Here is a 23,142-nt window from a genome sequence, read left to right on the forward strand (position 1 = left end):
CTTGACAGTACAAGAACTATAAGGTATATGATGAAATATGATGCACTTTTAGGATGAAATCATAGTAGATAGAGGTCTGAAAAAAAAATTAACTTGTAAGAAGCTTCTAGCAGACTTTTTAAATACTTAGTTAGATCTTGATAATCGATTTAGTTTCTTAGATACAAAAAAATAGAGTTTCTCAATCACAGATGGCCTACTGTTAATAGAGTGAAAACTCAAATCTTGTAATGAACATGGATGATGTTGAGATTTTTCAGAAGCAGAAACAAGATGCAGTCTAATAATGTAAACTACAAGCTTACATAGCTAGGGACTGATTATATATATATATATATATATATATATATATATATATATATTTGACATAACCACATAGCTTATTAGCTGAGCAAAACAAAAAATCCATTTTGCTTAGTTACATGCCACCGACACCATGCACTTTGATAAAAGGGCAAGTGCATTTGAAGAGATGCTTACAGTAGAAATAATAAGTATTTATTTTGTTGTGGAAGGTACTGTTTTCATGCAGAGCATTGTATAGAAGTGTGGTTGATTAGTATTAAAAAAAAAAAAAGGCATTGAAACCAGACTGTGTGAGCTGTGAGGGTAGGTGGGTGCCATGGAGAGCCTGCTTTATGAGCACCTTCACAGTGCCAAATGGGAATGAAGGCTACCAGAATGCAAGTCCTGTTCAAAAATTTAATGGGAAGTAACTAAAGGTAGCCATCACAGCTTCTTTTACTTGGAATACTGGGAACAAATGAATGACTTTAGGCTTGAAATTAGAAAAAAATGTTTTAAGATTGCTTGTCATACAGCAGGAGCTGTGATTAAAAGAACGGTAACTACAGTATCACTGCAGTATGGTACAATGCAGTCAAATGTGATCTATTTATGATACCATCTGTGATAGCAGAGACTGAACTTTCTGTTCTGAGACCTTGTCAAGACCTATGTCCTTATGCTTTCTCAGAAGTTCTGAAAAGAAAAGCTGCTCAGTTGGACATGACCTGGTGTGGTCTGAATTAGTAAAAGAAATTAAGACACGTGGGATGGTGGAAGCAGGAATTTTCCTGAATGGATAATCAGTGTTTAAAAATGTGTTTTGGTCTTGTGGTTGCACAGCTGGAAGAGAACATCAATATCATTGCACTTCATCCCTTACTTCTGCCACCAGAAGTGATGTTATGGGACAGGAATTGGCCAAACAGTGGGTTTGGCCACCAGCAAAGGAAAAGAACCTAAAGAAAACTCAGACTTCTACAGAGCTCTGCTTTTTGGTTTCTTCTTCTTTATGCCCCCTATTATATGTCACATATCCCAGCCTCTGTGACTGCAAGTAGCTAGAGTTTATGCTACCATGTAATTACAGTACTGGATATGAGGTGAAACAAGAAGCCCAATGTTTTTCCAAAAGTATTTTAAATATTGAAAAAATCAATTGACATAGAGACCCTAATTCTTAAAGGATCCTGCTTTAATCTAATAATGTGGCTTTTTTTTTTTTTTTCTTCTCTCCAGAGGAGGGAGATTGACTGATGTTTTCTGATTAAATTCTAAGAATCAGTCCTTCTAAACTTTGAAACAATCCCCATTCATACCATAGTTCTGTTTTATATTTGTGATATCAAAAGCCGTTTGTCTGTGTCTCCATTCCTCTGGAATGCAGTTTGTGTTGATAGATTAATCTCAGCAAAAATTTACCTACTGAATAAATAGAGAAATAACTTAACTTCCTAACTTAGATGAGGGAAATGTTTTGATTTTTTTCTATTTAACAGTCACCTGGGGGAAGAGAAAATTTCAGCTGTGATGGGTTACAATTTCCTTTTTTTTTGTTATATTACCAATAGCTTATTTTTTTCATGGCAACTGTAGTTTAAGTGACACTTTGTGTAACTGAAAAGAAGAAAACTCTGCTAGTTTCTTCAGGTTAACTAAGGCAGCAGTGTAGACATTTCACTTTTTACTCTATATCTTTATTAAGAAATCTCTATGCAATAGATAACATTGGAAGAGATGGGCTAGGTTACATAAAAGATTTACAGTTCTACATATACAGCAGGAAGTTCATTACTGGAGTAAAAATTAGAACTTCATTTAATGTAAAATTTAATGTAAAAGTAAAGTTCACATCATCATTGTACATATATATGTGTGTGTATGTGTATTTTTAAAACGGCCAGTTCTAAAACATGCACCAAGTTAAATACTTGGTCTCGATCCAATGAAAACTGCAGTGAGACTTTCAGAATATACAGTTAACCTCTACAGTTACCTTCTACTTTTACGTCTCTTTAGTGTTTAAACATAACTAATTCTATTGCACCTATTTGTGTTCTTAAATGTTGCTGCTGGGTACTTCACAGTTTCCATCCATTTGTTTTTATACCTGGAATTTATTGCCAGATGACAGGTCAATCAGGTCAATAGTTTTGAGTTTTTAATTCTGGGATAAAAGTAAACTAAAATTTCAGAGCCTTTGAAATATATTGTTCATGGTCTTCATTTTTAGAGCAGTTCTTAAATGAATAGATGAAATGTTAGCTTTTTTTGATAGTTGTATTAAATACTTTCATCTTAAAATGAAAGTATTTAATTTACAGCACATCTCTTGTTCTATTATAACAGTTGCATTTACTTTTTCTAGATGGAAAAATTAATAAAGTATTATTTTCTTGTTTCCTTAAAGCTTTTTTTATTATTTTGTTGTCTTGACTAAGGAGAGTAATACCATTCTTTCTTTACAGTGCAATTTAGGCAATGTAGTGAAAAATAATTAAAGCTATCAAACAAGTACACATCTTGGGGAAAGAAGAAAAGCTAATTATTGTAAGGAAGTTGTGCATAATTTCTTATAAAATTTTGAAGTTTTTTCATAAAATAATTCTTTCATGCTTTTTAAACCAGCCTGTATTCAGTTTGCTCAATCCCTAGTGTATCATTCACTGTTAGAATATTTTTCTAAAGTAATCCTTTTTTTACGTTTCGTAAAAGCTTGTTGCATTTCTTTCCATATTTTTTTTTTTTATTTTTGTAAAATAAAAATTGTCTCTCTATACTTACAAGTCACTTATTTTTACCATTACATAAGAGGATATTTAACATACTAATTTAAACTTTGCTGTAGAATACTTTTGTCTGTGGGTTTGAATCATCAAGCAGGTTCTATAAAATCTATAAATTAAATTAAAAACACCAGCTTGCTTTAAAGAATATGCTATAAAATTCCTTATACATCTGTTTCAAGTAATATAATATTTCCCCCTCCCTTCCCTCTCCCCCCCCCGTCCATCTCCCCGTATTCAAGATCATTTTACAAAGATGGTATTTTAAATAATGCAGTGGAAAACACTAGGTCCCACCTCTTCATGCGCGGAAGGGATCATTTCCTTTGTACTTGCTTCTCCCTGACTGATTTGGTTTGCAATAGTGGAATGTTTAACAATGGTCAATCAAAATGGCAGTAGTTTTTATTTTATGCTTTCAAAAAAAAAAAAAACAAAAACAAAAACAAATGCAAATGCTTTGGTATAAAATATCTTAAATTATTTAATACCAGAAGCTGAAATTACATTTCCTTATAATTTCATTAGAGTTTGTTGAGTGAAGTACTTCTGTTTTACTATTCTACTGGGCCAAATGTGCAGATTGACAAAGCTGTCTTTGCAAGAATCTCTGAGCTGCCTAAACAGCTGTAAAAATAAAAATACCACTCACTGGTTGTTAAAACTCTCAGTAGTAAATCCTTCCAGTCACTTCTGGCACGTTGAGCTTAACTAAGAGATGTGCTTGCAAAGTATTTAATCATGATTAGAATCACAATTTAGATTTAGATCACAGATGATCTAGAAGTACAAAATGTGATTATAATGATAGGGTATTTCAAGCTTTGTGATTAAATGCTGTCGGATATAAGTAGAAGTCAGATGATCCTCACTGAAAAATCTTAACAAATGATTATATTGCTTGTTCATGAGGGAAAACGACAATCTACAAATGTTTTTACATATACATAATTTTATGCAGGCACTTTAGCTCTGTTGATTTCACTTGGATTTTTCACCCGTATTAACGTATGTATAGTGGTTTTCAAGATCATGGACTGAACAGATGAGTTAACAATACCGCTAATTAAATAAAGTAAGTATCTTCAGATACTGTTGGAGCATAGTAACAAGTCTGTGGGGCTTAGGGCAGGCTTTTAGAAAATATGTGGTCCTGGTGTAAAATAATCATAATTGCTACTGGTCTGAAGAAACTGCAAAGTAATCTTGGGATTTACTATAGAATAACATAATGTTTAGTGGACGTGCTGTGAGGTTATTTGCTACTGTACAGAATTAGTAACTTCCATTAGTAACTTCCAGTTATATATGGGATTATAACTCTGTAACTCTTATAAAGAGCTATATATGGAATATATGAAGTATAGCATACATAATTTGAAAGACCTTAGGTAAGGTTTTTGTGGAGCTCTGTTACCAGGACTACTAAGCCACTGACAAAGCCTGTAGTCCCAGCAGCTTCAAGTTAATACTGCTGCCATGAGTGTTTGTTGGAGTGGTTGTGTTGTAAACTTGACAAGGAGAACTTTAATAACCCAATGCAAGACTGATGTTGTTTGTTAAGATTATTACCGTTCATTTGTGAAGCTAGCTGAAACTAAATTTGAAGGTAATCTTCAAAACAGTGTATGAATGAGAACCCAGCTCCATCAGACACATTGCTAAGATAACTGGTGTTGTCTTAACGCAAATAATGAAGCCTCAAAAGATGTAAAATAAGAAATAAGATATTCTTGAGTTCATATAAAATTTCTCCATGTGTAACAGGGCTATGTTGCATAAATGAATAGAGATGAGACCCTGTGTAAAATCTAAGGTAGACAAACTTGCCATTTAGTGTCTCCTGTCATCCATAAACTATTGAAGCTAGAGAAGTTAATTTTAGTTCTCCCTTCCTGAAATTACAGAACTCTTTACTGCTTATGAAATATTCACTGTGAATTTAATGCTGTTTGCCTGTGAGCAGTTCATTTCAGTGTGTGAGCTACAAAAGGTATGACTTTACAAAAATAATGCATATGGATTTCAAAAATTAAATTCAGCTCATAGGAAGGACTCAGTCCTGAATTTCTGGTCAAATCTTCTTTCAGTATATTTACAGGTCCCAGAGGTACAAGTGACAATGAAGACAATACTATTCTCATTTGTTTTCCCTGTCTAATTATGCACATTCTTTTCTGTGAAATGGAAGTAATGAGCTTGACAGAGTAAATTGGTTGTTTTTTAATATAAAGCAATTGCAAATGGTCTGGAAAAATATGCAACATAAACATGTTTCAGTGACTTAAAGGAATTTAAACATCCTTTCAATGTCATTAGTTTCATCAGCTAATGATGTGCCAAGAGCAAAACATGGAAATATGTATCTGCAACGTATCAAGGATTACGGAAAAGTAATATTGGATTCTTTGTAGATAGCGACTTTCCAGAAAATGTTAATTTAATATTTCAATCTTTCTTTTTTTAAATTTTATTTATTTATTTATTTATTTTTACTTCTGCATGATAGAAAAAGAGCCTGTATTAACAGCATTGGCTTGTTGGTATGGAGCCACCCCATAGTGGCTGTAGTGATCTAACATCATTTTACGGGACTGCAGTTATGGCCATGGTACCAAATGTTGTATCCTGCCTGATGGGAACAGTTTTGAAAATACTTGATTTACTACATACAGATGTTTTTGTTCCTCCATTTCATATTGTCAGAGTTACTTCCACTTATATCATCTTCATTTTACATTGCTTGCGATTTAAACATCTTTTAAACATCTTTTTGTTCAAATTAATTCAGCATTTATTGGGAAAACTTTTAATTATGTGGTATGTGGTAGAAATTTGTTTCCTAAATGTGTGTGTGTTTTAAATAAAAGAACTAGATATTACTCAGTACCTGTATCCTTGTCCACTGTACCCTCCCAAATCACTGTATGTATTTCTTTTGATGAAGACAATATTTAAAGCAGACATGCTGCATGCTGGCCCTTTTCTTTCTGGTAAAGATCTTAATATAAATAAGTCATATACCAAGCTTCCTTTTTTACTTTATTTATTTATTTTAACTTTTGATGAGTATGATAATGCAACATCTCATAGATGATTTAAAACAGGCTGGATTAAGCTTTCCTGTTAAAATGCTGCATTGTGTTTTATATGTCTGGATTCTAAAAGTACTGTGTTCAATAATAATATATTCACTGTAAATAGATTCAATGCTCATTAGAAATAGATGAAGTGAATTTTTTATTTTAGCATGATGGATGTAAGAGGGATATGAATTAATTGGAAATAAGCTTGTTCATTTGATATTATAATACTTTATCTTTTATATTGGACTTCATCTATAAATATTGTTTTATGTGATTCAGTTCCACAGAGGCAATATTTACCATTAGTTTTTTTTTGTTTTTTTTTTTAATGGTAACAAGCCAATGAGTTATATGAAACAGACACACGCACACACCAGTGCTTCTTTCTGTTTTAATTGTTGATCTTTCTGTTTTAATTGTTGATCTACTTCAGAGTAAAAATGTTATCTATTTGGAAATAATGAAATACATAATTTTAGCAGCAAACTATTTATTTGTATTTGATGGGATATTAATTATGTAAATTCAAAGAACTGGTAAGAAATAAACATTACAAGCCATGCTAAGTTAAAAAATAATTCTTTTAGCATGATCTCATAAAAAGCAAAAAGCTTTTTGATAGAATTAAGCATTAAAAAATATAACTGTTCTTTGAGGAAAAAAAATGTATTTCTATTGCAACTAACTGGAGGAGATTTATATAGTTATTTTAAGTCAAATATGACTAAGCCATTGGAAAAAAATGCTCTCTAAAAACCTAACCAAAACAAACATATCTTCACTTCAAAATGTCTCACGGGTGTATAGCACTTACGCAGCTCATAGAAGTGACTGTTCAGAAGTATGTAACACACACATGTTGTCAAAGCATATTTTATATGCTTTTTTGTACTGTTTTATATGCTATTTTGTACTGTTTAACAACCTTCAGAATCTGGTGCTTGTAGCTGTCAGGGAAAGTACCGGTGCTATAATTGAGACATATGAAAGCTGGGGAACTTTTCTGATCTTGAAAGTAAACTGTTCAAATTAGTGTATTTTCATAAGCAGAAACCGAAGAAAGACTTAATCTGTACTTAGCATTGATGTTGTTGCATGAAATCCACCTTTTATGGAACTGGCTTTTATCAACTGCCTCTTTGAAAATCTTTATCTAGGTTTCAATATAAATAACTAAATAAATGAGCTCATCTTGCTAATTACTAGCCTAGAGTAGGATTCGTTTCATTCTTACAGTAGTAGATAATACACAGCTGAAAAATTTTAATATTTTCCTTCTGAAATATTATTTGAATAAATAGTTAAAAAGATAAATCATTTAATATTCTACAGATGACAAAATTCAAAATTCTTGTTGACAGAAAATTCACAATTGAACTAAACTTTTGCTGAGTTCTTGGGTCTAAATTTCACAGTTATTGTCTGCAGAAAAATAAATAATCTTGCCTCAGAATTTTCCTACAGTTTGTCTTATATAATTGACTTTAATCTTATGTTGAGTCTTATTTTTTTATAACAGCTGTAACACCAAAAGAAATATTAAAACTCCGTCCAGCTTGGTCTATTCATGTTAGTCTTTAAAATTGATTTTTTTGTTTGTTTGCTGTCTTACAGAAACTGAACACCTGTAGTGAAAAAAGGAGTTGTAAAATCAGTGTTGTCATATACCAGCTCTGTAGTCATGTGATAATGTTTAAGCTCTCTTCATCTTTGCTGAGTATCTGCAGTGTTGCAAAATAAGAATAGCATGGGAGAGACTCCTGGAACATAAAATGTTACAGAAATAATTGATTTTTTAACAAAAGTTTTTCCAGTGTAGAGCATATTCTACAGAGTAGTAGAAATAAAATATATATATATATACATATATATATAAATCCTACTTTTAATCCTTGTTAATAACCATATATGTTCCCTTCTAAGCATTTTTCTCTAACAAAAAATATTTCAGTTGTAATAATTCTGTTGAATTTTGGAATCTAATAGATGCTCTACTTAATGAGTATGACTCTTTCATACTGCTTTTAAAAACTGAACTTTAAAGCATTTTACACTGAATCAGAAACCCCATATCTACTTTACTTCAAAAACATTTCCCTTTAAGATTTTTAATAGTCTTTCTTGAATAAGCAGAGCCTTATTGAAGCCTTTAACCTTGCATTCCTTTACAGTGCAAGAACACTCCAGGCAGTACCAGCTCTTGTACGCCCAAGTGGTATTGAGTAAATCTGTTTAAAATATAAAATTTTGATCTTCTTTCATTCTTTTAAACACTACAGCGTACTTGTACTGGAAGGCTTGTATAATGTATGTCTTCTAATTACTCCCTAAAAAGAGCTGGATGTTTTATATTTAATATAGTCAGTTATATTTCTCTACAGTGTGGTTGCACAGGTGCAAAAAATCTGGCACGACAATCTGTACAGCAGATGAGGCAGTATCATATTCTTCATCAGGTGACCCATTGTTTCTCATGCAGTTTAACTTTCAACAGCAGCTGTGAACAAGAGTCCATATAAAATAGGCGTTTTGATGGGCTGATCAAAGGGAAGATGAGTTAGAAATATGTCCACAGACTATTTTTTGTATTAGCATCCAGATAATGCCATCTAATGAAGAGCATCATCTCATTTGCTTAGATTGCAGTTGTTAAATGAATGCCATCAAGCTGCCAGTTTCATAATCTGTAACTACGTGAAAAAGTTTCCTTTGCTTTAAATTTAAAGGACTTGTCTGAATATATTGTTCCAGAGATTAGAAATGACCCCATGACCTGATAAATTGTGTTAGTTATATTTCAAGCAAAACTGGCACCAAACCTAATTATAGACCAAAATAATCAAAGGCCCCAGTTCTAGAGAAGACTTGTTGCATATCTAAATGTATCTAAAGCACTGCTGATAAAGACGTAGCATCTTCTATCAAACTAGCCTATATGTTTCGGGGAAAAAAAAAACAAAAACAAACGAAAACCTTTATCCCTCTAAGTCAGTTTATGATGAACTTTTCCTAAGCCTGTTTTCTGTGACTGTTCAAATGCAAAATGTGTGGATTTCTGACTTTTTTTGGGGGACGGGGACCAAATACTTAGCATATGGCAGGAAGATTTGTGATTCTGTATGTAAATCTGGCTATCCTAAAATAAGCACATTGAAAATTGTAAAAACATTAACCTCATTATGTTTTGAATGAGAACCATGATGCTGAAGTCAAGTATTTTCCAAACTCCTAGCAAGAGCAAGACTCTTGCCTCTTTACAATACTTCTACATTGTAAAGTAAGAGTGCTGTAATCTGCATTTTCTTGATCGTTTTCAGGTACCTTCTTCTAATAACTTTATGCTCCACCTTCTGGATTACAAATTTATTTACAGCCTTAAAAACAAGCAAGCAAAAACTTAGAAGCATTTCTTTGCAATTTGCTCTTACCAATATTCTTGCAAATATTGTCAGTAAATCTGTAGATCAAGTAATGTCAATTGAATCATTTTCCTTTTGCTAGGTCTGCAGCATTTCTGTTTCTCATCATTGCCTTTGTGGGATTTATTCCAGGAAGCTCCATAACCAACACATCATCTGACTCAGACACTGTATTCATAAAATATATGCATCAATAATCTAACAATCCTCTGTGAAATATGTCTATAGGATTTACGTTATGACATTATGCATGCAAGGTAAGGAAAAAAATACGTTTTAAGACTGATGGTACTCTGAAAACTGTAAGCAGTTTATTCAGGATATTGTTAATGCAAATTTTACCAATCTTTTAGGGAAATTACTTTTCTAGGAAAATTACTTTATTACAAAGTGACATTCTTTGTGTGATGCTGTTATAATCAAAGTCACTTGGGTGTGAAGCTTCTTGAAAATGTGTTGACATCTGTCAGGTGAGGTGCAAGTTCATTCCTTTATAGGTTTGGCTGGGAGTTTGGGCCTGTTTTTTTCTGCCTCTGAAATACTTAACTCGTACAGTGGAATCCCTTAGATGAACTTCTACAAACACACACTATTACCTCCAGAAAAGCAATGCAAGAGAATTGTGCATACATGTCAACACACAGACAATAGCTCAGACAGACTTGTAGATTTCTTCCACCTTTATTTTTGTTTTTGATGGTATCAGGCAATACACCAGTCTGCTCATCTCAGCTACTCTCTCTGACTTTGCAGAGGCAAGGCAATCCACATAGCTCTGGCAGCTGTAAAAGTTTCAAAACTTTTGTATATATTCAAACTGAAAGGAATTGCTGAGCTTTAAAACCACATGAAATTGTTTGTAACAGCAGTTATGGGTTCTCCATAAAGAAAAAGAACAAGAAGTGGAGTTCTGAAAAGTCTTATGACTTCATTGTTATTCTGTATTAAATAAAATACAGATAACTTCCATAAAAAGAAATACTTGCAAATATTTTACGTGACTTGGCTTTGCAAGATGAGATTAATACTTATAGCCAAGCCTGGGGGTTGATTCAGGGGAGGATAGCACCTCGCCAGTTGCAGACAGTATCTCTCTGTTGACTGGTTGGGCTACTGGAGGTACAGGGCTGGTCTCTGCATGGATGCCCAGTGTATGGGTAATATTGCAGTGAATATTTTCAGTGCACTGTAGTGAACTTTCTGTACTTTATTTGGGATGGGCCATTACCGCAGAGCTGGTTGTGACATTAAACAAAGATCTGTCCTGTGTAGTGATCCAGTGAAAGTCTCACAGTTGGGTGTGGAACTGGGAAGCTGTGGGTCTAGAATACACCTGTATGGTTTGGTGTAGTCTCATGGATGGTCTGGGTTGGCAAATTTTTATGGATTTTCCCAAAGCTATTGCTTTATCTTATTTGTCAGTCACAACATGGGAAGTAAAGGCTGATTACTATCAAAAATACCCTTGCCAGCAGGTTGGGGTGGTACATTATTATAGGACAGGTAAAGGATTTACCTTCTTCCCAGTATTTTGTACTAACATGGATCTTTCACTTTACAAGTAAAAGCAAGGGTGAGCCTGAAAATGGATCTCAAAAAATCTTGTTACTGGTTGCATATATCTTTACCTCAGGCACATTCAGACTCTGAAGCTTTCTAGGTGGGTTAGTTTGCTATTAAATGTGACAATGCTGTATGCAATCTCACAACCTCCTGAATATTTTGCTTCCATCAACTTCAAATAAATACATCCATTCACACTCCACAGAAATGGTAGCTGGAGAAAAACCATTCATGATGTGTTATGAGTGCCTTCTGTGCTGCCATGTATCACGATGTACAGAAAGAATAGTATGTTAAGAGTTAGGCTACCATTGATTGCAAGGCAACATACATTCAAAACAGTTCATCAGTTTGAGAACGTACTTAGCACTTTGCTGCTGAAAAGCATAACTGACTGTTTTCTTTGTGTACATGGTAGAAAAGGACTGGTAGATAATACTTTACCTTCTATTTTGTTGAGCCAAATACAGAGGAAGTTGGCCAGGATGTCTCAGTTACTGTGATCTGTAAGGGAGAGTCCGGGAAAAGATGTGTTTTGTCTCTTCATTTGTCTGCTCTGGAAAGTAGACACACATGTTAAAGATGTGGGGGAAAATGAGATGATAATCAGCATTGACATTGATTTGATCTCACGGAAGTATTACTGCGTCCACGTTTTGCCAGTTGTCATGGTCCATGTCTTCGCTCTTCTATTTGAGACCCCCCTGTATGTTTGGTTATTAAAGCTGGTAACACTTTACACGTATTTCCACAGGTTATTTTCAGATTAATGTGATGCAAAGTTTGTGCCTTAGCAGGATGAGTAAAGAAACTCTCCCAATTGCCAAATCTGATTTCTGAACAGAACACAAGTTGTGTTTATTTGTGTAGAGCATAGATTTGACTCAAGAGTTGGAGATGTGGAAATACATTCAAGTTCAAATTCATAATTTCCACGACTGCTTAGCACTTCTCAGACAGAGCCTTAATTACCTAAGGGTTCAAAGAAGTTTAAATATGATACTTGTGTATCCAACAAATAACGTGCACTCTTAGGTTACGTAATTCTTCTGTTTGTTTAAAAGTGGCACAGGAAAGAAACTCTTTATTCCTTTGTTCCTAAAATATTTTTTTCTTGGCAGCATTTTTCTGGATGTATAGCAGATGTACTAAATATAACCTGCGTACAGTTTAATGCGGCACACATGTAGAAAATGAAAATAACATTAATAGAAAATTGTTATTTTAATATGGACCTGTGGGCAAAAGGAAGTAATGTTCTGGTCTGGAATACTTATGCTGTGATATAAATAGAAGGTTTCAGTTTCCAGGACTGTCAGTCTGGCAAAGTTCATTTGACCTCAATTTGTGATGCAAGACTCCTGCAAATAATGGCCTCACTAACATTTATTCTATGTTTCTGTTAATAGGAGGAATGCTTTCTGAATTTGGAGGCTCCTATTTCAAGAGTCTGTGGCTATGACACTCCTTTCCCTCACATCTTCGAGCCTTTCTACATCCCAGACAAATGGAAATGCTATGATGCTCTTCGAAAAATGATTAACTACTGATCAGTAATACAGGTGAGAAATGAACGATGTCTTACATTGACAGTTTGCCTGTAAAATGTTCCAACAGGGTGATTGCAAGGTCTGGGGATAAGGTACTGCTCCTTTATTTTTCTTTAACAAGAATCACAGATATAATCACAGAATAGTTTGGGTTGGAAGGGACCTTAAAGATCATCTAGTTCCAACCCCCCTGCCACGGGCAGGGGCACCTTCCACCAGACGAGGTTGCCCCGGGCTCCCATCCAGCCTGGCCTTGAACACCCCCAGGGATGGAGCATCCACAGCTTCTCTGGGCAGCCTGTTCCAGTCCCTCAACTTCTGAGGGATGAATTTCCTCCTACCATCTAATCTAAATCTCCCCTCTTTTAGTTTAAAACCATTTCCCATTGTCCTAACACTATCTGCTCATGTAAAAAGTTGCTCTCCATCTTTTATTATAAGCCCTGTTTAAGGTCTGAGAGGCCACAGTGAAAGGTCCTTGGACCTTTCTTCTTCTCCAGACTGAAAGTCTCCAGCTCTCTCAGCCTGTCTTCATAGGAGAGGTGCTCCAGCCCTCATCATCCTCGTGGCCCTACTCTGGACCCGCTCTAACAGGTCCACATCCTTGTTATGCTGGGGGGCCCCAGACCTGGATGCAGGGCTCCAAGTGGGGCCTCAAGAGGGCAGAGTAGAGGGGGACGTGACTTTGGGCCTTCAGTCTGAAAAGTGTCTAAATATTTTTAGTAGTGCCATGGAAGTCAGCGTTTGAAATGAATTACCTTCCTTAATTGATCAGAAAATTAAATGTCTTATATCCTGAAAAGTAAGATCAAGTATATTTAAAGACAGTTATTTCGTAGGCAAAGCATATTGTTAAACTGTATGATTTTTCATTCTTCAGGGTTGTCTTGTAATCCTGTGAGGTACTAGTAAGTCTTGATCTACACTGAATATATGCACTGCATTACAAGGATACACAGAGCACTGAAGATGTGTGAAGCATTTACAATGTTTTGCAGTTCTATTCAAATATGGTTATAAGGCTTATATTTAATATTTAATCTAAAAAACATTCTTCTGTATAACTTTTAGGTAATCTGATCACATACAGATATTTCTATTTGCAGAGCCCTCCAGGCATCTAGTCTGTGAAGTAATTTATTTATATTACGTGTTCATTAATCACAGTCTGTATTGTCTTAGTCTTTGATTTCATTCTAATATTATACTAAGAAGTATTCAGCTGTGCATTGGCCAACCATGACTTCAGAAAGTATTGGGTGTTGTTCTCATAAAAGTTTGTGTTTAATGACCCAAGTTTAATCATCAGGAAATATATCCATTGTCTTCTGAACTTCCTTTAATTAAAAAGATCAAGTAGCATAGTTTTTGACATTGAGACTCAATGGGTCTTGTAATTCTAAACCCAAAAGAGAAACAAAACCAAAAACACACGAAAAACCAACTGGCCAGTTTGCATCTGGAGTAAGGAGATCTTGTAATGTGTAAAGGGGATTTGTAGCTGTTGACACTGAAGACCGCGGTCCAAGGTAGGCCCTATATTAGGGGCGCCCTCTTGTGTCCACTCTATCTATACGTAAAGCTGTGAATTAAATTAGAACCCGGCAGAGAAGATGGTCAATACCTTAATGTTAATCCCATTTGTACACATATTTCATTTCAGGATGACTTTTTGCATTCACTATCTTTGTTTCCCATGGTAGCTGAAAGTTGAGTTTCTGTTTGTGACATGGGAAAGCTACCAATGAGACAGCATCTCCAAAAAAATAATGTCATTTCACTTAGAATATTTCTCCAAAATCACACATTATTGACATGCTGCAGCATTTCAGGCTTAAAACTGAAGAATGTTGTAAACTCTTTTGTAGAGGTAAATGCTGTCTTTTTCACAATTCCCCTTGCCTTTTATCTGAGTTGAACATATTAGAGAGTTATTTTCTTTTTCATTTTGCACCTCTGCACTGCAGTCAGTGAAGCTGTCCTAAAGAGAATGAGATGTCTGTACTCTTTCAGGCAAGTTACTGGGCCATGCTAGTTAGCCTCTAATCTTTTCCATTCCAAAGCAAACCCAAAAGACCAGATATTCTTAGTGCTATGTAAACAGAGGCAGACAAACCAAGGAAGAATGGGTGGTTCAGAGACTTAATTTACCCCCCTACGTTGGATGCTAATGTGAGGGATGTATGAGAAGAAAGAAGTGTGATTGCAGTGAATTTGCACACAGTCCAATTTCTACACTTGAAGTTTATGCTAAACCTTCCTGTGAAGGTAATATTGACTAAAACTTGGAAAAGTCACCTGCATTATTTGTTTGTGTGCTCTGCTATGTACTTGGTCTTACGTGCTTGTCCAACACAGCATTTCAGTTGATCTCCATTCCACCATCTGCTCCTCAGAGTTTGCATGTAGGGTAGTACCTTTATGTCTTTGAAGAATGAAAGCATTGTTCGAGCATTTGCTGCTTCTGGTACTGAGTGTAACGTTAAATAGTGAGGTTACTTGAGTCTGGACTGATGAGGTTAATGTGTTTTCCAAATCACGTCATATACAGGAAGATGGGCATATCTTCTCAGAAGTGGTGCTACAGTTTGTGTGGACTTGAAGATGACCATAATTCTTCTGCATGTTGGAGAAGTTGGGCCCCTTCTTGTTATACTGCTGGAGAGAAAGAGGAGCTAGTAGTTCCCTGTGGTGGAGAGAGATACAGGGCTGGCTTTTGAGTTACAGAAATGGCAAAGCTGGAAACGTTGCTTTGCTTATGTTTCAAGTCATTCCTGTGAATGCAATGTGGTGGCATGTCCGGCTGTTTTCTTCTTTATTCCTCTTAATCGGCATTTTACTAGAACTTGCTTTACCCATTGCTTTCAGGCAGGATGTAGGGGAAAAAAAGCAAGTAATAAACAAGCTGTCAAATACATCTGTGACATATATCGGATTGTCCTTTCTCAGATGGCCTGACATCTCTTTAGTTTGATACAGAAGTTTCATTTGAAGTGATAGAGAATTCACTCACTACGTTGTGACTGGGGCTAATGCAGGGTCTCAAGCTGGATGCTACAGTCAGTCATTTTTGAACATAGCCTTATTATCTTAATGTATACTTGGTTTTATTCAACCTGTGCTGACAATGTCTCACACACACACATAGTTGCTTATCTTGAGGTTGACAGTACAGATCATTTTCCTGCTCAAAGACAGTTTGACAGTGTGTACTGTAGAGCTTGCCAATGACAGGCAAGAGCAAAATCTGTATCTTTCAGCAGCTTCTTAGTTATTAAAATTTATAGCTATGTTAGTTATACGAGAAATAGCTTCCAGGTAGGCAGCTGTATTCCAGACAACTCTTTGTAGTTGGAAGAAAAGATAAAGAGAAAAAAAAAGCGAGATTAAGATGGATACACATTTCCTGGATAGCTGGAATGATGTCTGTGCTCATTTGAGGAGGAAGAAAAAAAAAAGAGAGAGAGAAAAAGAAGAAACAGAAAGAACGTAACAAACAATGTTATAAGATACGCTCTCATGGTACACAAACATATTAAGGGGCGGCTGTAGCAAATAGCAAAGGGGTTTTCTGTTACCTTTGCAGCTTTTTTGACCACATCTGCATATTCTTGTTTATTGTCAAATTATTAATTTTTAAGCTGTTAACAGTTCACCTGCAGTTCACAAACAGTTCAACAGTTTGTGCGTGTGTGAGGTGTGTGTAGAGACAACATTGCTGTTACAAATTCAGCCTCTAAAATTATCACATTACCACACTGTTAACTTCATTGTGGAACTATTTTTTATGGAAAGTTTAAGCATGGTGCTTAAAGGTTAAATGATGTTAGGGAATGAAAGGGATAGATTTGAATTTATTTTTATTTTCAAGCATGTATTTGAGGTGTTGTCAATCATAGAATCACAGAATATCCCGAGTTGGAAGGGACCCATAAAGATCATTGAGTTCAACACAGGTCTACCCCAAAATTCAGACCATATGACTAAGTGCACAGTCCAAATGCTTCTTAAAGTCTGACAGGCTTGGTGCTGTGACTACCTCTCTGGGAAGCCTATATTGTCAACATCCAACATATTTTGCTCAGAACCAGTGCTGCAGTTGGGAGAGGCTTGCAAATGACAGCAAGGCTTGCCCTTTCTCTGCCAGTAAGTTGTCCTGGGAATCAGGAAGGGACCTGTTAGATACTTAGGTTTGTAGCTGTTCTTTGAAGGCAGTTACTCTTCATGTTTTAGGCTGTGCCTCATAAATATTAACTTTGAGGCACAGGAAAAATATCACTCCTCCCTGTTTGATGAATAAAATGAGAGACTATGGAAGATCATTTCTTTTTAACCTGAGACTAACTACCGTGTTTTTTTCAACACAGAATCCTAAATGTTGCAGGCTAGGCAGCCTGCCTTTCATGCTGCACCATCTGCAACCCATAGAATAAACAACCTCCAGAGGCTTGAATAGAACACAGCATTCCTGGTTTATAATGTTTTCCTGCTGGATGGCAAAAAGCATGAAAATGGCCAGTAAATCATATCTTATTCACAGCTAGGGAGCAATCCAAATAAAAGATAACAGTCTTACTAGTGCTATGTGTTAAGATAGCTGTTGCAAGACTATACTTAGGGATTTTAGTCTTGCATCCAAACCTTCCTAAGAATCCATGCAAGATCAGGAATAATTAATATTGTTGTTTTTTTAAACAACAACAAAAAAATAGGAATATTGACTACAGTTGACTACAAGACCCCTCATGACTGTAATAGCAGATGGATAGAATATCTCTTAGAGCTTTAACAAACAACACATGACTCTGTTTAACATACTAGAGCAGAATGGAAGATAATTCATCATAAAGTTTTTGTATAAATGGTAGTAATTAGTATTGTCGTGACACTAGACATCAGTTGCAGCATTTTTAATTTCTATCTACTTTGGCAGCTTTAACTTTTGATAACAATTTTAATACATAATAAGTAAACGTCTTGTTAAATTAGCTTACTATTTTTATCTTGAATTAAGTGGACAAGGATGGTGTTCACATCACATCTGCATAGTTAGCCACACTGGAGCAAAACATCTTTTTTGTTTGTTTGTTTTGTTTTTATTTTTTAATTTTAAATATACCAGGGAGGACATAATAAATTTTAAAAGTAAGATTACCTTGCTTGGAGAGTGTTGTGTGTTTCAATTGTGGATATTATGTTCAGCCTTAAGATCTGTAATTTCTTTTATCTTCTTCTGCAGAGACAAGAAGAAGATGGGAAAATACTGAAGTCTTCATAACTCTTGACACTAAGAACTTTCGGTTTTGGAATTCACATAGCAAACTATTTTTTTCTGAACTCAACTGTTCTTAATATTTATCTAGGTTAATTTTCAGTAAGTTCAAATCCTCATTAATTAAGAAATCAGTGATGGACAGGTGATTGCTATAATAAGTGGTGTCAGATGTATTTAAAGATAACTCCAGATGTTCTATGAATGTTAGACATTGCAATACTTCACTAGGTTAAAATTTAATTGTGTAAATATTAGAAGTGGGATTTTATTCAATAAAACATATTATGCACATGTTGTCTCTTGGTTTTGTTATTGTTTTGGGAAAACCCAAAGAAGTTATTTGAATGCAATTGTATTTGCAACAAAATAAATCTTGGACAGCCAGACCCACTTGTGCATTTGGTCTGACTGAGACCTCCTTTAACCTGTGCCATTAGCTGCTTTTCAGTAGAGCTGGCTTCATGTAAAGCGGTCCCAAATACTTATTATCATTTCTGAAAGGGAAATGAAAACTACATTTTTTTTCTTGAGAAGGGAGGAGAGATTTTGTTGCTTTGTTGTTAAAGTTCCATTGCTCCACCTTAATGTAATATCTGTTTTTATTATTTTTCATCTCAATGTGGAATGTGTCTGCAGGTAAGTGATTTTTTAAAATGTGCTAACTTGTCCAGGAAAAGTAATGGTACACTACCAAATTCATGCTGGTGGCGGGAAGAGAGGCATTTTCTGTTGGTGAGGACACAGGACTACACAATTGTCAAAAAGACTCTACAATAAAATTAGACATGAATATTGCAAAAAGAATTCCAGCCTTTCTGTTTGAGAGCTCCTGAAGTCAATGGAGGTTTGCTTAATTTTTAATAATGTCCTTCTCTTCCATATAACAAGTTAAGGACAGAGGAAAGATGCTTGCTATGGAAGTTGTCCTCCCTTGTCCTTCATTCCAGGACTGCTCAAAGGGCAGGAGAACTTCTAGCACAGTAGTTTCAAAGTTTGTTCCTGAATTCCTTTGGTATCAGCTTTACTCACTTTTCCACCACCTAAACTGAGAATTCAGCATTTCCTAGACTTTTTGGTTGCTTTTGCTGTGAGTTTAAATCAATCTAATAACATGTTGATTCTTATTTTACGGGGGAAGGAATGGAAGGGTGGGAAGAAGTATGCCAGTAGTCAAAAAAAGACATTTCTACTCTTATTCAGGGGGATTTAGCAGGGAGAAAGAAGAGTACCTTCGTACTCAAAACTGTTCAGGACAATTCCCAAAATGATGGATGGAACGCTGCAGAGAGGAAACTCAGGAGGGTGACTTCACTCTGATTGTCAGTAGATATTCCGTCTCCTTGGCTGTCCATCATCCATTCTGATGAATTTGAGGGTTGTTAATCAGGCAGATCCACTCAAAGATGTCAGAGGAAGCTGGACCTTTGGGGCAACACTTTTGATTATGGGTGCCAATGTGTGTGTGCCCACATCTCTGAGTGGCTTCTCAGGGCTACTAGGCCACTCTCATCTCACTCTCCCAAACCTCAGGAGCAATCCTTGTAGTGTAGTTTGTTGTTGTAAGATGGTGCAATGCTTGCTCTCCAGCAGAATTCGATCCAAAGGTCCATCTTCAAAGGACATGTAGAGATGGAAAGTGCTAAATTACAATTTTTTCATTGGTATTTCATGCGTTCCCTGCAGAATCCCACATTATCTTGCTGGAATGAAAGGAGGAGGAAGACATTTTGTGGTAACACAGTTGAAAATGAAGCTACTTATTAATGTTTCTTGTAAAAATGACATTAGTCGGGTCTTCTGTAAATATGTTCTGCCTGTACATGTCTGTAAATATTGTGTATAGAGTTTGTTAATTGTTTTAAATACAATAGGTGCATTATGTATTTTATATTTTTTTCTGCTTGATGGAAAGTTTTGTTTTCTATGAAGAAAAGTGACTTTAAACCTTGTAGAAAATCAAGAGATTTTTTATTATCTGTCTTTAAAAATGTGTTATTACTATATTTCAAAGCATTAAAAGTTGATACAGTACTCACAAAGTGCTGTCTTAATAGCCTTAATACTATATAACTTGTATTTGTGGTTTTCATAGATACAAGCATTTTCTAATTTATTGCAGCTTATAAATTTAAGTTTAAGTTAAATTTAAATCCAAATAATATATTTCTCAATAAACATGTAGAAAATATTTGCTCTTAAGTAGACTACTACAATGTGCTTGGGGCTAGTTTTTGTGTTTTCAGTGAGTAGTGATGTGTCATTTTTTAATAGTGTAAAAACTGTTCCTTTCTCCTCCACATTGGATAATAGAATATATAAATAAATAAATAAATATATATATATATTTTTTTTTCTTTTTCCCCTCGCCAAGATGATCGATATTATAAAAGACGTGCTGTTCCCACAAACCTGCCTAGATGGCAGTATGCACTCATGTAACCTGTCCGGGGTGGTGGCTGTTGAAAGAGTGGTGTGGAAAAATAATATAACTTTAATCGGAAAGGAAGGTGTGTGCTGTTACATACAAATAACTATCTAATTAAATTCCTCAATAATAAAATCCAAAGACAAGTCATATTTTATGTTTTTTAATGACTGAAGTCTCTTAATGAGCTTAATTATATTATGCATAAGATTTGACGGGGAATATTGTCTGATTTACCCTGGACGGTGGTTGTTTCACTATTAGTAACTCATTTTAAAGCAAAAATTGTGTCATCGCTCCTTGTTGTTAGTCCAGAAAATTAGTAATCTATCTAGTCATGCTCATTTAATACAAATTGCTGGAAATAATTAATGAACGCAGTTCAATGCTGGGTCCTGAGACAGCAGACTGAAATTCAAGGCAGACATACGTAGCCTTCATGGGATCACAGATTTATTAACTGTGGATAAGGCTTATATACTTGTCTCCTTTCATATAGCTGAGACTTTAGTGCCATAAAAACTTTGCTGTAATAAACAGTGCACCAATTAATAGTATAAATAAATAAATCATGTGAGGTGTTCTCCCTCATGGAACTGTGCATTTTTTAGGAGAGGATTGCACAGTAGCATATTTTCACTGTGGTAGCCGTGGGTCTTAACACAATGACCTTCCCCTCCTATGGTCTGATAATCAATTCCGAGCTCATGAATCTTTTCAGACAGCTCTACTGCTTCCGTACCTAAAAAATGGTGTTCACAGTGCTCTGGCGTATTGCTGAAGCTCTGTTCTAGCCACATAACTTCAGAGGCAGCAACTGAAAGGCACCCATTCAGCAAGCTGGCAGAGATTGTTATCACAGCAGCTCATGGGGTTCAGTGAGCATTATATGCTCATAACAAAATAAGCTGACACAGTCTGTAAGCTCTGCCAGATTTCAGTAGACCCGAAATAAGGATGCAATTCTTTTGTAGCTCTTTTGCTGCCTAGCAGCTCTGCAAGATACGTGTGTGTTAGATACAGGAGACATACATCTGACTTCAGTATAAACAAGATTTTTAGAACTTAATTCAGTTGCTTATGCTTTGGCGTCAATTACCATTTGAGACACCCTAGGGTATCCTGTGGGATCTCCAGGTCTCCAACTGCTGCTTCCATAGGTCTTATGTGATTTCTGCCAACCCCATGTGTATCTTGGGTGCCTTAGGGTATCTCAAATGGCACTAGATGCCTGTGTTCAGGCATATAAATGGAGCCCTTTGTTTTCTGGGGCTTGGATAGCTGATGTCTGACTATTTTTCTGTGAGCTTGCATAAAATGCTAGCACTGAGATTGGTGCGTGCCTCAATTTTCAAAATAAATTGCTCAAATCCCCAGCAAGTACATAAGGTGGGATACGGGACGTTGTGCATGTGAAAGAAAGGACTGTCCTCGGGGTGATGGGCTGTTGCTGAATTGGGAAGTTATTTCCCGTAGGAGAATAGTTTAGAGCAAAATTCCAGCCCTGCAAATGTCCCCTGGCTGCCGTCAATGGCTGCAGCTCTTCATGCTTCTGCTGAATATCTGAAGATAGCATTCAGGATGGACCTGGTTCAAGTTCAGCACAGCCACGAGCAACGGTGGTGACTCAATGGGAGATGAGGGCACTGCAGCCCCGTTGCTTCCTGCAGGAGCTGTGCGTGGGATTCAGCTCAGCGTTAAGCCACCTATATTTAAGTGTCAGATATATGTGTGTTTGGCTGAGCGGAGCAGTTGAGCTAGCTGGTAAGTGTTTATAGGGCAGTCTGACTCACTCTGTAGGCTGAAATGATTGTATTGACTGCCTCAGGTTGTCCATGCCAAAACGAGTGCCAAATTAGATGCTGTAAGGCATCCTGCCTGGCCTTCAGCTGGTACATTAGAAGGGTTTGGATTTTCCATAGGTCCTCAGTCACACCTGCTAGCTCAGATGCTTCTCGAGTCTCAGACATCTCAACCATCATTGTTATATGCTCATGTGGGCAACAGGGTCCAATTCTCAGAGGCTGTAATAGGGTCACAGCCCAAACGTGGATGGTGTTAGATATTTAACTTCAAACAAAATTTCCCATTCCATGCTTTTGGCAGGACAAGGGAGCAGAGAAGCAGCACATGAAGGTGGATTCTGGGGCCATGGAGAAACTGGTGCAAGAGTCTGGGAGAAGACTGCCTGTCCTTCAGTCTACTGCTACCACCATGGTGACCTAACCTGTATGTCATGTTCTGTTAGTTGTCCCCAGCCCTGTACCAGAAGGAACAACTGATGGATTTGGTCATTAGCCTGTTTTCACATTGCCAGTGCAACACTGAATCAACCCAGCTTTGGGTTTACATTACTTGCTTTGAAATGGTTGTATGTTCTTTGGTCACCCTTCTTAACTTTATTTTTGCCTGTCTTGGGGGGAAGAATAAGCCAAAATAATTATAGTACATTAAGGGCAGAAACTTCAATCTGTTCTTGCTCATGTAGGTCAGCAGATAAGTATGCTACAACTGACAGTAATGTGCCACCAGTGTTTGAAAAGGATTCCCTGTTGATTCCTGTGTCTAATTAATTAATTTTATATGATAATTAAATCATTCCTGCTTACTTGCACTCCATTTGCTCGCAGCTGAGTACTTGCTGAAAACAGAAATTGTCTGAATTTATTACGCCAGCAGTTGCGCTGCTTTTAACAGCTCTGTGGTATCTGGGCCACCTTAGCTCCAGTTTTGTGCAGTCCCAAGCAATTTTG

At 36.0% G+C, this 23,142-nt stretch overlaps 1 protein-coding gene across 1 annotated transcript in view; it reads left to right on the top strand.

Moving 5' to 3' along the window:
* The window catches only part of BCKDHB (branched chain keto acid dehydrogenase E1 subunit beta), a 123,556-nt gene extending 105,179 nt beyond the window's left edge, over window positions 1–18,377 (top strand). The window contains exons 10-11 of the mRNA XM_084283477.1: window positions 12,549–12,701; window positions 17,929–18,377. Coding sequence (XP_084139603.1) covers window positions 12,549–12,689 — 141 coding nt within the window. The 3' untranslated portion in view covers window positions 12,690–12,701; window positions 17,929–18,377. The remainder of the gene's footprint in view (window positions 1–12,548; window positions 12,702–17,928) is intronic.
* The last annotated feature ends 4,765 nt before the right edge of the window (window positions 18,378–23,142 follow it).

This window comes from Netta rufina, assembly GCF_964035555.1.
Source record: "Netta rufina genome assembly, chromosome: 3".
NCBI lineage: Eukaryota > Metazoa > Chordata > Aves > Anseriformes > Anatidae > Netta > Netta rufina.